Source organism: Scatophagus argus, chromosome 9, assembly GCF_020382885.2.
Source record: "Scatophagus argus isolate fScaArg1 chromosome 9, fScaArg1.pri, whole genome shotgun sequence".
In the NCBI taxonomy this organism is placed as follows: domain Eukaryota; kingdom Metazoa; phylum Chordata; class Actinopteri; family Scatophagidae; genus Scatophagus; species Scatophagus argus.
Window position 1 is genome coordinate 21,234,213 of NC_058501.1, and position 14,744 is coordinate 21,248,956.

Consider the following 14,744-nt stretch of genomic DNA (forward strand, 5'->3'; position numbering starts at 1 on the left):
GCCAAGAGTCGTGTAATGAGCCACAAGGCACGGACATTAACACTGTAAACGTCAGCTTTATTTGTCAAAATCAAAGATTTCTTCAAATATTGTGCGAGGTATCGTGGCTTCCTCTGCCTCCACAACAGCAGAGCCCTTCACCTGCTTCTCCTCACCTTCCGCCTCAAACCACGTCACTCCTCCACCTCCGAATGGCCACTCCAACTCCTTCAGAGTGCTCCCCACCTTACCCGCTGGAGTCACTGGTGTCTCTTTGGGTTGCGAAGTCGTCATCCATTCAGTCATCTCTCTGGGAGTCTGTGGTTGTGCTGTTGTCGTTGTTGTTGATGTTGTTGTAGTGGAGACGATCCTTCTCTTCGGGGCTGTAGTTGGTTTCACTTTAGGCTCTATTGTCCACGGTCTGCTGCTGATTATTTTGGTCTCTGGAAAACATTCGGTTTTTGGTATTAGAATTTACTGAAATTCTGTCAAAAGGAAGCCTTAATATTTTATGGTAATAAGATGTGTTTTCTTGTGGAAAATGAGGGAGGCAAAGACTCACCTGTGGATGCGGCAGACGTGCAGCTGGAGTCACAGCAGGTGCACACCGAGTCTGATCCATACAATTCAACCCATCTGAGAAAAACAACGACAAAGACGCGATTCCGCTTGCATTGAGATTTGTGCAGCACACCTGAACTTTTATCTTCTTTAAGACAAAAGAAAACTAACCTTCTCGCTTTTGTGTCGTAGTTGCAGGACTTGGCTGTGAGTGTTGGGGCAGAACCGCCCAGAGACATGCTGCAGTGCATGTAGAGCTGCTACAAGAGGTCCAACAACAACATCTGCCATCAGCACAGCATTCAAACAAAAACCAGACAATGTGTGGCAAAGGCCGTAGGAAAACAGTCCACTGTATCTATTGAGTCTATTTATAACTTAAAATGTCTTTTCTCACCTGGCCTGTCATTCCCTTGAACAAGAAACCATCCACAGAGAATCGCACAGCATTGGTTTTGTATGGGATGAATCTGGAGCGACTGTCCTTGCTTTCGACCATACACCTGGAAAAGACGAAGAGACAATCCGAGCGTAACATATTCTAATGTTTTATACATATATCTGTTTCTGTATCTCTGTTTGAGTGACAAAGAAAATCTCAAGATCTTCAGGTCAGAGTGAGGCGTTTATTACCCAAAGTTTGTCACCACTGGAAACTGAGGCGTGGAGGTGTGGGACTTCTCGGGAGTCACGTAACACAAGTGGACGTAAAGTCTTTCATCTTCGGACGCGGACGTAGCCTCGGCCTCAAAGTACATGGGCTTCCCCAACACGTACTGATCTGACAGAGAAAGCCTTTCCCACTGGGCTGAAAGACGGAGGGAAGCAGTAAGACAACAGGAACGGCAGCCTCAAGCTTCAATTCAGAAGGAATTTAGGTTTCCGAAATTAAAACACGAGGATTTTAGAAAGATTTTTTGGTGAAATTAAAAGACACATCATTTCTGGCATGTTTAAAGGTGGAGTACTAAAGTTTAGGTAATAATATTATTTTGATGCAGTGTAGTTTCAGAGGACTTACAGAACAAAATAATTTGTAATCAACTTCTGTAATTAATTTCTAAAAACAGCCTGAATCTGCTCAGATGTCAATCGGCAGTAAAAGCTGTGTTGCTCATCATTTTTAATACTGCCAGTCAATACACAGCTTTCTGATATTCTGTGGTATATTGCACGCTGTATTTTGTGTTGCAGATTTTCTTTATTTGGTTTCAATCTAAAATGTGTTTTATTTAAATGTACTGAAGACTAATCTCGACTGTTTAAAATGCACTTTTGCTGTAAATTGACATCTCAACCATTTGGTAGTGATTCATCAGCTGAACAAATTATTGTTTTATGTTGTCAGTGGCCACAGGAACTATGAAATGCAAACTAATAATCATTCACTGAATGAGACCATTCAACGGCTAAAGGATATCAACCCATCCTCAAAAATACTGAAAGCATTGTTTCTTATGTTCTCAAACCCTTTTCAAGACATTTGAGAGCCCACAGAAATGAGTTGGGGGCTGATAATGACATATGTGCTTGCAGGTTTTACCATTTCTTGCAGTCAGAATGAATTTTGCTCTGTTCTTCATTGGTTTGAAGATCTTGCGCATCTGCATCTTTGGTGTGTAGCCAATTTTGTAGGAGTATTGGTACCTAAAAAGTTAAACACATTGTCCAGATTTTAAAAAAAAGATGTTAATATAAGATTTCTATGTAATAAAGAACTTTTCAGAATGTCTTGTACTTTGGACCGAATGCCAGTCTTACCTGTTATAATAACATACAACAGGCAGGGTGAAGGGTGCAGCTCGCCTGATTGGTCCTTGGAGTCTTGGTGGGTCATACTGTAGTGTGTTTGAATAGGTCACCTGGTTATTACTTACCTGAAAAAACAAACAAACAAAAAAGCTAAATTACACATCTTCCTTTAACAAGACAATGTAGCAAGCAACACATTACACTGATTATGAAATTCTGGGCTGACACTGACATTTGTAATAAAAAATTTGTGCTATAGCTAAAGCTACAGATACAAATGGGGGTGTTTTTGTTATTTATTACCCGTTTGACTGCCATTTGGGGCCAGAGCGTATGTGGTATTGATCAGGAGGTGGAGCTATGCTATCGGGTTCCTGTCCACACAACCGTCTGACCCCATCACGAGCAGCCCTCAACTGTCAATCATGATGTTTTACAGCATCAAATAAATAATTAAAACCAAACTCATCAGAAAAATGAATACGTGTACATACATTAGTGTGATATGAACTACCTAAAGTGACAAAAACTACCTTTGGGGAAAAAAATGACTTGAGATGCACTTTGAGTCCTCTTTCCTAACACCTTGGTGGAGGGGTTTATGACCCACACTGGAGCCAGTCTATAGGGGGTGATTTGTCTTGGCTTCACTTCTGGGGACCTCTCTGGTCATCCATCTTTACATCCAGTCAGGGGTTTCATTACAGCATTTTTAAAAGAGCACAAATTAGATCACACAAATGTACCAAACCACCTTCAATATAACCCTCTTTCACATGAAAAGGCTTCTTGTTTTTGTGAAGTAACCGCTCAAAAGTCTTTGACCTTACAACTACCTACTCAATGAGGAGACCTTCAGCCTTACAAGCTGACCAGTACAGCACCAAAGCCCAATGGGTCTTCATCAAGTCTTCTTTTGCCTGAACAGCAGTCCAAAACCCCACTAATGTTCAACTGAGCATTTTGGAACTATCAACTCTTTGGTGTTTCTGCTTCTAACACAGAATGTATGGATCACTAAAACCAGTTTCATCCTCTGGGAACCATGAAATATCTGTACCACAACTGGTACCAATACATTAAATAGATGTCGAGATGTTTGCAGCTTGGGCCAAGGTGTGAACCAATGCACCAGCTGCATTAGCATTTCTGAAACTCTTAGCATTGGGGGTTTGGGGTGGGGTAGGGGGATGTATATAAGACTACTATGTAAGCTTACCGTACGTTTTGTTCCACACATTTCGAGGTCATATTCAAAATAAAGGCGGTCTGTCGTGGATTTACTGGCTTGGCATGTCCCCAGTTTGACCTGGGAGTACGGTTCGCCGGTGCCCAAAACGCTCTTGTCTACCTGCACCAGCATTTTTTTCAGCTTGCACGACGTCTGTACGGAAACACCCGAAACGCTGGGCGGACTCGTGTTGGTTCGGCTTGGGAGCAAGATTTCCCGGATGGACGCGGGTAAAGGCTCCTCTCCGGTGCCTTTGGCCGGAGAGAAGTGCTCCTTGTCCACCAACGGCAGCCTCGAGTCCACAAAGACGGGGAGGTGGAGGTATGGCGGCGGCAAAGTTGGCGTTTCTCTCCTGGAAACTTTTCTCATCACCCGGGTTGTTTGATTTACAGCGGTCGGTAGTTTTCCTCCATCAGTGGAGGACAGCAAGGGCAACGTGAGAAGGAGTGAGAGGCAAAACATTTGTCTCTTGGTCTAAAACAACGAGTTCAATTTGTAGTTTAAGGCTTTTACTTACAAATTCAACCTCAACTCATATGTGTTATCACTGATGATGTTCTGCTCAGTTGCGGCCAAATCAGCAGCACCTGGTGATGAAAAGGAAGCAAAAAGGAATAAAATGGCGCCACCCGGTGGTCATTTCGTGAAAAGCAATTTGATGGCTCATGTTGATAATTAGAATAAAACAGTGAGGGGTTTGAATTGTTTTTTTTTTTTCTGTATAAATCATTTTCACCGGAACTGACCTATTAGTAAATCTTATTAATAACACTTGTGCTTTTCCTGTTATGATGAGTCAAAATACGAGCTGTGAATTTTTTTTTATTTTTTTTTTAAATCCCTTTTATATTTAGAAAAGTGTGAAGGGGAAGGCCTGCCCGGAAGCACAAAAAAAATAAACGTTAGGCCTAATTTTAAACTTGTATACTGCTCATATTCACTATTTTTTTTTTTGTTGTTGTTTATTGCAATATTATTATAAAGACAATTCATGATAGGCTTTAACTTTTTTAAGTTAGTTGACTTTTAACACAAGCATAAGAGTACAAAATATACCAAAAAAATTTCATATGCTCAAACATTAGGTCCAAACACTATTTCTTAAACAATTCTGTCAACAGGTAAATATAATTGACAACAAAGAGGCATGTATGCAACTTATATAGTCAGAAGTTATGTTGTGTTTACTTTGGTCACATGTATGAGGTAAACCAGCATTTGGTTTCATTCATCAAACTCACATTTTACTCTAATTCTGCTGGTTTAAAATGAATTCTGCTATACCTGCTCTGTATGTGCACCTTCTTGTTGGAGTTTTCTTTTTTTTCTTCCTTTTTGTGTGCATATTTCCAAACGAGTTGTAAAGCCCTCCGAGACAAATTGGAAATAGTTTGAATAGTTCCAACTAAATCGTGGGAACATAATTAAAACACTCATCCTTGCTCTCCCCTTCAAAAACAGCTCTGCAAGTTAGCATTAAGAAGAAAGAAAAAATCCTTTTTTTTCTTTTTTTTTCATCTCAGGTCACAACAAAGCACAGGTTAATGCACATTTGCTAAGAGGAAGTTGAGTACGATGTCAGGCCATTGATGAGTGTCAAACCCTTTGCACACTGCTTTCATATTTCTCTATTCAGCAAACTGAGGATGATATAAGTAGTGTGAGTAATGTGCCAGTCCAGTAGGGGGCGCCGTGTGCTGCTGCAGCGTTGCACAGGTGTGTGTTGCAGCACTCGTTGGTGAAGGTGAAGTTGAGTCCCATGGTGTACTTTTCACCCGTGATTCCACACAAGGCGGGCAAGATGCAGCTCTTCTCATACAACACCACACGAAAGTCTCCTGAAAAATTACGAGTTCATCCGAAACATCAGTTTGGGAGAGACTCGCACAATAAACCACAGTGACTCATTTCCCCTCTGTGCTTGAAACCGTCTGTCTCACTTCTTTTTCTCAGTTTTGATCCATTTAAATTTTGTTCAGCGACTCGAGGCGCCCTCACCTTTCTCGCCCACAGCTCTGCTGGACAGACACACCTGCCCGGGTGGACACTTCAGAGGGAACCTGATACAGTCCAGAGGTGAGATGGCAGGAAACACACACGTGTAACAGAAGAGGGGAACTGAAGGACACACATGTCGGTTAAAACCCAACCGAATTTGCAAAATAGACAGTGACATCCGATGAACTCAAAAAAGGAAAAAGATGTCATCGTTGTAATAGCATGTTTGTTATTGCATTTGTATCATTGTCAATGTGGAAGTAAATTAATAAATAACAGAAAGCTTCATTGTTGATGCAAAAAGTATTTTACTGCAACAACTGGTTGATTAATTGGTAACTGTTTTGATAATCAGTGTTTCATTTTTCAAGCCAAAATGCCAAATGTTTGCTTAGATTTTCTCAACTGTTCAAACATGAGGATTTGGTGATACGTTGTGGTAAATGAAATATCTTTTACTGGTAGACAGACAGTCAATGTTAAAAATAATTAATAGTTTCAGCCTTTCTATTAGCTGTTGTGTAAGCTAAAGTGCACACACACACACACACACACACACACTTACCCACAGCTGGAAGTAAACAAAGCAGAGGCAGAAAGCAAACCAGCTTCGACATTACTGACTGTTTGCGTCTCACAGGAAGAAAACTGTTCTCACAGCTCGACTCCTCAGCTCTAAACTTCGTGTCTTCCTTGCTGTTCTCTCGAACAAACCAGCTGCCTTCGACTTCAAGCACAACAGTCCCGCCAAAGTCTGTAAAGTCAGCCAGTCGAGCTACAGAAATCTGAAGGGAAATATTTTCTGGTCTCTCTTGATATTCTGTTAATTAACCCCAGGAATCTCCACACCCAAACTCTTATGATTCAATTAGGCTGTTAGCTGCCCGGTGACGGCTGTGGTTTGACGGAGCTGCGCTGCCCAGGCTCACCGTCCTGCAGAGAAAAGCCCCATTCATATTATCAATAGAGGCTTTGTCTAGGTTAGTTATAAATCTCTACAGATTGGGCCCTTCTGTGTTCACGTTTTTCATGTTTTCTTATACAAACTGAAGTCAAGACATGTGGTTTGAGCTGAGGTAGAAGAGGGCAGGTTTATTAAATCATGTCATGTCTCTCCTAATGGAAGACGTTGAGTTCGGTTGGACGTGCTGTCAAGTGACCTGCAGTCCCATGACTAGAATGGACAAGACGTGGGAAGAGTGTTTTAATTTAGGAACCGTTTTTAACTCACAACTCTTTGAAGATGTTTTGGTTCGCAAAAGAAAAAGTCAGTTTATATTCAAAGGAAACTGTAATACTTAAATAAATGGGTTCCAATGAGAAATCTGACCATCTTGTTAGATAAGATAATCAGATTAGACGGAACTCCATGTCTATCCGGTCTCCTTTATTTCTCCCTCCATTTTAAGCCATGATTGTGTTTTATTGCAGTAAAGATTGCGCTAACTCAACATGAAATGGTTACGGCAAATAAATCTTGGCATTTCTGTCACCACTACAATAATAAAATAGTACATTTTTCTAAGCCTCCCTAAAGAGACAGGGAAAATATGTGTTTTTGATTTTGGGGTGGACTTTCCCTTTAAGTGAACTGCGACAAATCCTCAAAAAGACATTGTCTTTCACATTGTTTTGTACACAACCATTTGTCTTTATTAAATTTCACCAGTTAAAATGTTATCGCACAAAGAAAATATGTCCAACTTCGTGTGCGCAGCTCAGTGCAGAAACCTAAACTACGTGGTCAAAAGTACGTGGACACCCAAACATTACACCGAAGCCTCCACTCTTCTGGGAAGGCTGTCTGCAAGATTTTCTAACCTGGTTGCAAGGATTTGTTCCCATTCGGCCAGAAGAGCAGTGGTGAGTTCAGGTACTGGCTGATAAGGCCGCATTCCAGCACCTCCCAAAGCTGATGGGGTTGATGTCAGGGCTCTTTGTGGTTCTGACCTTGTGCACGGGTGTAATTAAAACAGGAATGTGACTGCCACAAAACAGAAAGCACAGTACAGCTACAGACCAAAAAGTGGATGTCCACATACTTTTGGCCACATAGTGCAGCTTTTATCCCATCTTGCTAATCTTGAACCAGGCTCTTCACTATTTCTCACCACACACATTAACACTGGCGTCTCTCTCTCTCTAACAGCACTGCTCGCTCGCTGCAGCTCTACTGTACACAAGACAAGGAGAGTTGGCTCCTGCACGCCCCCTGCTGGAGGAAAGACGGCACGGCCCGCTTGTCCACCTGCTGACGCCTCATGCGGATGACGGCTGCGTCCACCCGAGCTGCTGCTGTCTTGCCTCGCTGGTCCTCCTGCAGCTGCTGACAGGCGTGCCGTAGCCTCGCCAGCTCAGCCTCAGAGGACATCAGGCATCGCCTCAGCACTTCACTGCCCTGAGAGACACACGGGAAACACATGTAGCCTGCTGTGGTGCATTTGAGACACTCGGCAGGAGGTGGAGCGAACGTCTGCCAGCGTGTCTGAATGTGAAGGCAACCTTGCATGCACTGTTGAGAGGGAGACGTTCCTGCTACCTCATGTGAGAGGCCTCTTTATTCCACACTGTGTTTGTCTGCTGTCATTGTGTGTTTTTGTGTCTCCTCTTCATCTGCTGCCCCCAACAGTCCGTGTGATGTGTTTAAGCTTGTATCGAGAGACAAGTCTGAGTCTCAGTCGAGCACATTGTGGTCTGCAGAGGTGCAAGTGCAAACTTACATATGCTATAATTATATTTCCGTCTTCCTCACAAAGGTTTGCTTGTCAACTGACCCTATACTTAGCACTGTTTGGTACAACTATCTAATAAGGCAGACTAGTATTGTTAAGTTGTAATAAATTGCTGCATAAAAGCTTCATAAATAATTTATCAAAACTTTATCCATCAGTAATTAATCATTTTTAGTAGAGTTTACAAGTTGCCATGTAAACTGGGCTACAGTTGAAAATATTAATGCTGGACTAATTGATATTTCATATGTTATTTTTTGGGCAAATATGAAATTTTAAAGGTCTTGCTCATAATGACAAGCCTGCACACAGTTACCACCCAAAGCTGCAGTTTCCCTGCGCTCTGTGAAGTGTTTAAGCATCCTTAAGGCCCACAGCTTTATGTTTGGTCCAGTGTCAGTGTTGTTTCCAGGCAAAGCAGCAAAAGCTCTGATAAACTCACAGTGCACTACCTGCTCAGCTCGAGACAGCAGACGGACACAATTAGTGAACAGCTGGTGAACACACTGGAGCAGATATTTCCCTCAGGAGTTAGTAGAGGTCAAAACTGAGTGAAAGGGTGTAAAAATTGGGCCTACATTCATCAGCTAACCGGGAGAATGACTGCACATTGATGCTAATGTTGCTCTGTATTGGCTTAATATTGTCATCACAACTTTACGGGACGATAAAATGTCATACAGCTGGTTAAAGTGCCCTGAAGTGGTCAAAAACATTTAGCTTTAATAAATCTTCAGCAAATTAATTTTGGTCTGGATACTTTGCAGCTTTTCTTCCTGAGGGTAAGTGATCAAACTATTGGAAGGTTTTTGCTCATTAATGAAAGCGCTAAAGGATGAAAATACAAAACAAGTTATGCAGGAGCCAAAAGATGCATTCAGTGGCCTGTTAATGATCGAAGCGCATCTGAAAAGTGGAAGCGGTGAGCACCTGTATGAGATGAGCAGCCTCAGGTAACTGTGTCCCCGGGTGTCGGTGATAAACCTGCACCAGAGGCCTGTTGAGTTTCTCTCTGGACAGCAAGTCGCCGCTGTACTCTGGACCCTGCACACAGAACGACACGAGCAAAGAAAACCATCACCTCGTTCACACTGTCTGAACGTGTCACACACACACACACAGTGTAGGTTTTCATGCCTTACATTCATTTCCTGCAGACTTACTCAAACCAAAACCATAACTTGCCTAACCCAAACCCTAACCTTAACATAAACCTCAAACTCAACCTCACCTTAAAGCAAGTCTTCACCCTAAAAGTTATTCATTTCCCCAGGGGGACTTGCATTTTGTCCCCATAAGGTAGGTGAGTCCCCACATGTAAGATCAAGGATCAAGGAACTTTTATTGTCATACCAGCTCACATTTACATGCTTATGGTACAAAATTACGACTCAGGTCCCGGGAGCAATAGGTAGGATATAAGCTAAGCTAAGTAAAAATAAAATATATAGGCTAAGAGACATTCTGAGAAAAATAAATAAACAAATAAGAAGCCAGTTTAGCATGTGTAGCATAAATATGCATGTGCAAGTGTGTGCTAGTGTGAGGTAGTCCAGCCATGTAGCTATGCAAACAGGTTTATGTCCCCATGGGATCATAAAACACACACACACACACTGACATGCGCTCTGTCGTGGCTGTGGCGAATGCAGTTGATTTCTCTCTGCTTGCGAAACATGGCCTGTCTGGTGGCTGCTGACGTCAGAGTCAGGTGTTGCTACGGGAGACAGAAAGAAATGAGAAAGTGTTTTGTTATTCTGACATCAAACGTTATTGTCAGCGTATTTTTTGTACTGCATGCCAAGATGCTTGACATGTTGCATTTCTGTCTACCTGCAGGCTGACGGTTTCTGCTACTTTCTTCACCAGGCCGTCATTGACGGTGCGGTGTACAGCTTTCTGCCTGGCGATGGCGCTGGTTAGCATCTGTCTGACGTTTCCTCTCAGCTGCTGCGACCGGTTGACTGTCACAGCGGACGACTCTAAAGCCTGTTTACATCCTACAAGAAGACAAATTTGCAGCGACGTAAAATCGTGATTTGTTTAAGTTAAACAAGTGGGGCTGTTTGCTTTTAGTTGCAAAATCAAGAAGTCAGGAGTGTGTTTTAAATAAGCGGGGATCACGCTAAAATAATTACATCTTACTGCATTTCCTGAGTACACACAGTGCTTCATTTTGTGATCCTGTGTAAAAAACGTCAATAAAATGTAATGTCATAATTTGTTTATCCTTTTTGACACAAACTGAACAATATAAAAAATTCTATTTTTTCATCAGCTTCATTCATTTTTTTTTTATCTTTCTTTCTTTCTTTTGATTTACTGAATTTGATGCCAGCAGCACATTTCAGACAAGTTGGGACAAGAGCCACAAAAGACTGAAAAAGCTCAAAAAACACCTGAACACACCACAGGCAAACAGGTTGCATGGGAACAGGTAATATTGGTTGGGTATGAAAGGGGCATCATCGTTAGGCTCAGTCATTCACAACCCGAGCATGGAGCAAAGTTCACTGCTTTCATCTACATGCTGGCTTTGTCAACATGGGCAGCATGTCGCAAACCCGTGTTAGCATTTAGCTTAAAACACCACTGTGCCTCAGCAGGGCCGCACAGAGCTGCTAGCATGACTGTGGCCTCTTAGTCTTACGAGTCAGCATGGCCGCAATAGCTTCTGTATCGTCTGTTGTACTCTGCAAATACTGCTGTTCCTGTGTTGTACCTGGAATTTCACAAGTTTTTGTCTTGTCAGAAAGTACTGCCAAACTGCTGTTTTAACCCGACAAAGACTGGATTAGGATATATTTAAATAAATTTGTGCTTTTTGTTTTTTTGTCTTTTGCCAAACATTTTGTTTGGGTATGAAATTACACTCTTTCTTTTGTCTTGTTTCTTTCTTCCTGCATGTTAGCCTGTAGGGACTGATTCAGTTTCACTCAGTCCTCGGTGTACCTGGTGTAAAGGGGCCAATGGGGTCTGTTCTGGTGAAGGTCTGAGCAGCGCTGCTGTGTCCTCCAGCGGGGCTGCTGTGTGGCAGCAGCTCCAGGACTCGAACCCTCTCACTGGCACAGTCCAGCAGCTGTCTGCTGCACTTACTCAGGGCCTGGAGGAGACAGACAGGGTCGAGGGCTTAAAGAGGACACATTAGTACTGCAACTAATAAATTATTTACTTTAATGACTGATAATGACAACTATTTTCTCTTTTGAGTAATTGTTTTGTCTATCCAAAATGCCAGAAAAAGTAAAAAAATGAGACTTGACACTAAATTTTACTGAACAAATGTTAGCATGCCAACAAGCTAAGCTAAGCTAAGATGGTGAGCATTACACTGTTTACTGTTACTGTTTTTCAGGGTTTGGGCTCGGCCCCTGACTTCCAGTGAAGGGAAGTCTTAATGCTTAAGCACACCAAGACATTTTGGACAATGCTATGCTTCCAACTTTGTGGCAACAGTTTGTTGAAGGCCCTTTTCTATTCCAGCATGACTGTGCCCCAGTGCACAAAGCAAAGCTCCATAAAGACATGGTTGGATGAGTTTGGTGTGGAAGAACTTGACTGGCCCACACAGAGTCCTGACCTCAACCCCATCCAACACCTTTGGGATGAACTGGAACAGAGATTGTGAGCCAGGCCTTTTGGTCCAACATCAGTGTGTGACCTCACAAATGCTCTGCTGCATGAATGAGCACAAATTCCCACAGAAACACTCATTCAAACAGTCATTAAAGTCCATGTTGGTGTAATCGTCAGGTGCCACAATACTTTTGTCTATATAGTGTATTTTGTACACTTCATAACATCCATGCCCAAAATACCAACAAATACAAAGTGGAGATTAGAGAAAAGGGAGAAGGATATCAGTGCATGAAAACTCAGTGTTGTTTTTCTTCCATCACTTGTGGCAGTAAATCACAAGCAAAGGCAAAGTGGAAAAGAGAAAAAGAGAGAGAGGGTGTGTGTGTGTGTGTGTGTGTGTGTGAGTGTATGGGGGAGGAAGCTTTAAAAGAAGATGAAGTCAACCGCGGAAGACAAAAGAGTAGCTCTGTAAATCACCTGTAGCTGGGTCAGTGTGTTTCTCAGTGCCCCGTCCAGATCCTGTTTCAGCTGGGCCAGCTCTCTTCTCTCACACAGCAACAAGTAATCAGCACCATCTTTGTCCTGCAGCAGAGCAGACCTGTCTTCATGAATTAATCTGTAGTCTGCTGTATCACTTACACCTCGCCTGGCTTTGGATAACACATTCATGAGTCATTACTGAAAGGATTTAGAAAATGATTTGATATTTTAGCTGCCTGGATAAGAACAATAATGATGTTTGAGGAGTGTGGGAATTCATGAAAGTCTGAGAGGCGTTACACGCGTATTTGTGCGGGAGAAATCCCTAAAGATCTTTGGTGGTGTTGTGAATGCAATAATAAAAAATACAAATTGGATAATTTATTTGTTTATTTTCAAAAGTCCAAACATTTGAGACAAGTGAAAATGAGCTGAGCTCTGCGGGGAAAACTCTCTTCATGAGGCTTCATCAGAGGTCAGAACTAAACAAATCAGCTGTCTGATTTCAACTGGGGTGAAACTGTGAGAATCTGCATGATTGGTTGAGGACCATCTTCATGATTTCCTGCTTAGCTAAATGCAATAGGAACCAAGCTGATTGAACTTACCGTCTCAGCAGTGGACGGCCTCCTGGTCCTCTCCTCCGAGCTCCTCTTGTTCACGGTCAGATCGGCCGTGAGGCTGCGCAGCATCCTCTCCAGGTGACCCCTCTCCCTCTCCAGCTTGACGCCCTCCTGGCTCACCCTGCCAGCCTGTCTGCGCAGCTGGCCCTCCACCTCCCGCACCCTCCGCATGTACTCGCTGGCCACGGCCGCGCTGGCTGCGGCGCACTGCTCACGCAGGCTGGTAGGCGGGAACGGGGCCGTGGACGTCCTCTGGGAGCCACTGGGGAACTTCATAAGAAAGCGGTGAAAAGTTACCAGTTTGATTTACTAAAATAATGTGCTTCGGTGCAGTTTTGATGTACTGGGTATTTCTCATGTTATACAACCAGAAACTTCCTTTCAGATGGAAATTGCACTTTTTTAATACACTCCATTTAGCCAGTTTGCTAAATGCTTTAGTTGGTAACACCAAAGTGGCAGTGGTGTTGCTTATATGTTTATGCATCTGGAACAAAACTCCAATAACGTAACATACTGGATGCAATATTTGCCCTTAAGTCATTCTCTATATGAATATGAAAATATGATTACGTTTACTGCTGGAATTTCGCAGAGAGTACTAATGTACTTTTACTCAAATTAATTTTAAATGCAGAAGTTTTATTCCTTACATCGTCTGTTTCTCAAAGCATAACAGTCATTTTGTTTTTTAATCACGGCCATGAAGACTAATCTGCCGAAGTCCAGCGTGCAGCGTGCAGCGGGTCTGTCTGCAGAAGCGTCCTTTGCTCACCATTGCTCCTGTAGTTTGTGGCCTCGACATCTTATTATCACAAATGGAGTCACGACTCTCTCCGCATCCCTCCCCACTGATCTTTTCTTCGGTTGTCTCCGCTGCGCCGTCGGTGAGCTGAGGGGTGAAACCGGCGGCGGCGCTGCAGCTCCGGGGCCGGCTGCAAGTTCCGAACCGCCCGGCTCGAGTCTGCCGGACCAGGCGCTGCGCTCGCCGAATGGAGCGGATCGTCCCATCACTCCACGACCGCGGTCCGATGGTGACAGAGCCGAGGGGAACCGACTGGACCTGCATTCCTATACATGCACTTTCCTCCTAATGAAGTACTTCACTGTCAGCCGTTGTGTCCGTGAACGTGTCTGTCCACGGTGAGGCATTCAGGGTGAAAACTTTGTGTGGGTTGTTGAGGAATCAGCTCCATAGCAACAGTTCCTGAAGTAACAAGAAACTCAAAGCTCTGGTGGGGCGGTGAGCTGACAGGGGACACTCAACACTGGCTTTTACATTATTACCAAACTTAAATTATAATTTCAGATTTCAGGCGGTCTTGGTTCAGGAAGCAGCCAACAGTTGTCATTCATTTTCCCAATAGACCATTTTACGTGACTCAGAGAGTACAGGTCATCAATACAAAAATGTAAAATATCTATACAAATATCTTGCGTTTGACGAAAAGTAATGTACTTTAACCGCACGTTAAAACGCAGCATTAACTACGTTTCCCAGGGTGCATTTCGGCAAGAAACATCCAATCACGGAGCTTGAAATTCTGTTTTGCGCTCCACTGAAGGGGTAAAGGCTAAAAGATGTTAAAAATAAAAATCAATTTACTGTAAACTGCCATATGTTCTGGTAAATGGCGGTATGTTTTGCTTCTTCATTCACCGACGAAGAGTTTTGAATTCACAACTACTCTGATTCGCGCCACTGACGTTTTTCCATAGCAACGGCAGCAAAGGCTCATGGTTAACGTAGTTCGACCTGTCACAAAACGTGATTTTTCAAAAGCGGAAGTTAAAATAATTAGAAATAGT

At 42.9% G+C, this 14,744-nt stretch overlaps 3 protein-coding genes and 1 long non-coding RNA gene across 4 annotated transcripts; 1 reads left to right on the plus strand and 3 right to left on the minus strand.

The window, feature by feature from the left end:
• Positions 1–39: 39 nt before the first annotated feature.
• On the minus strand, positions 40–4,111 carry zp3d.2 (zona pellucida glycoprotein 3d tandem duplicate 2). The gene is made up of 8 exons (XM_046400043.1): positions 3,512–4,111; positions 2,302–2,417; positions 2,084–2,187; positions 1,174–1,348; positions 938–1,043; positions 712–800; positions 542–615; positions 40–422 (listed from the first exon to the last, which is right to left on the minus strand). The coding sequence occupies exons 1-8, from the start codon at positions 3,983–3,985 to the stop codon at positions 58–60; spliced, it is 1,503 nt and encodes a 500-aa protein (XP_046255999.1). The 5' UTR covers positions 3,986–4,111; the 3' UTR covers positions 40–57.
• Positions 3,708–10,220, plus strand: LOC124065040. Its single transcript, XR_006844357.1, has 4 exons — positions 3,708–3,844; positions 5,537–5,599; positions 7,671–8,065; positions 10,093–10,220. It is a non-coding gene; the product is annotated as an uncharacterized LOC124065040 (long non-coding RNA).
• Positions 4,545–6,799, minus strand: LOC124065039 (protein Bouncer-like). The gene is made up of 3 exons (XM_046400054.1): positions 6,087–6,799; positions 5,522–5,641; positions 4,545–5,361 (listed from the first exon to the last, which is right to left on the minus strand). Exons 1-3 carry the CDS (start codon positions 6,136–6,138, stop codon positions 5,156–5,158), a joined length of 378 nt encoding a protein of 125 aa, XP_046256010.1. The 5' UTR covers positions 6,139–6,799; the 3' UTR covers positions 4,545–5,155.
• ccdc105 (coiled-coil domain containing 105) lies at positions 6,924–14,724 on the minus strand. Its single transcript, XM_046400050.1, has 8 exons — positions 13,711–14,724; positions 12,921–13,205; positions 12,310–12,414; positions 11,206–11,356; positions 10,087–10,253; positions 9,875–9,970; positions 9,184–9,297; positions 6,924–7,919 (listed from the first exon to the last, which is right to left on the minus strand). Exons 1-8 carry the CDS (start codon positions 14,002–14,004, stop codon positions 7,692–7,694), a joined length of 1,440 nt encoding a protein of 479 aa, XP_046256006.1. The 5' UTR covers positions 14,005–14,724; the 3' UTR covers positions 6,924–7,691.
• Between the last annotated feature and the right edge of the window lie 20 nt (positions 14,725–14,744).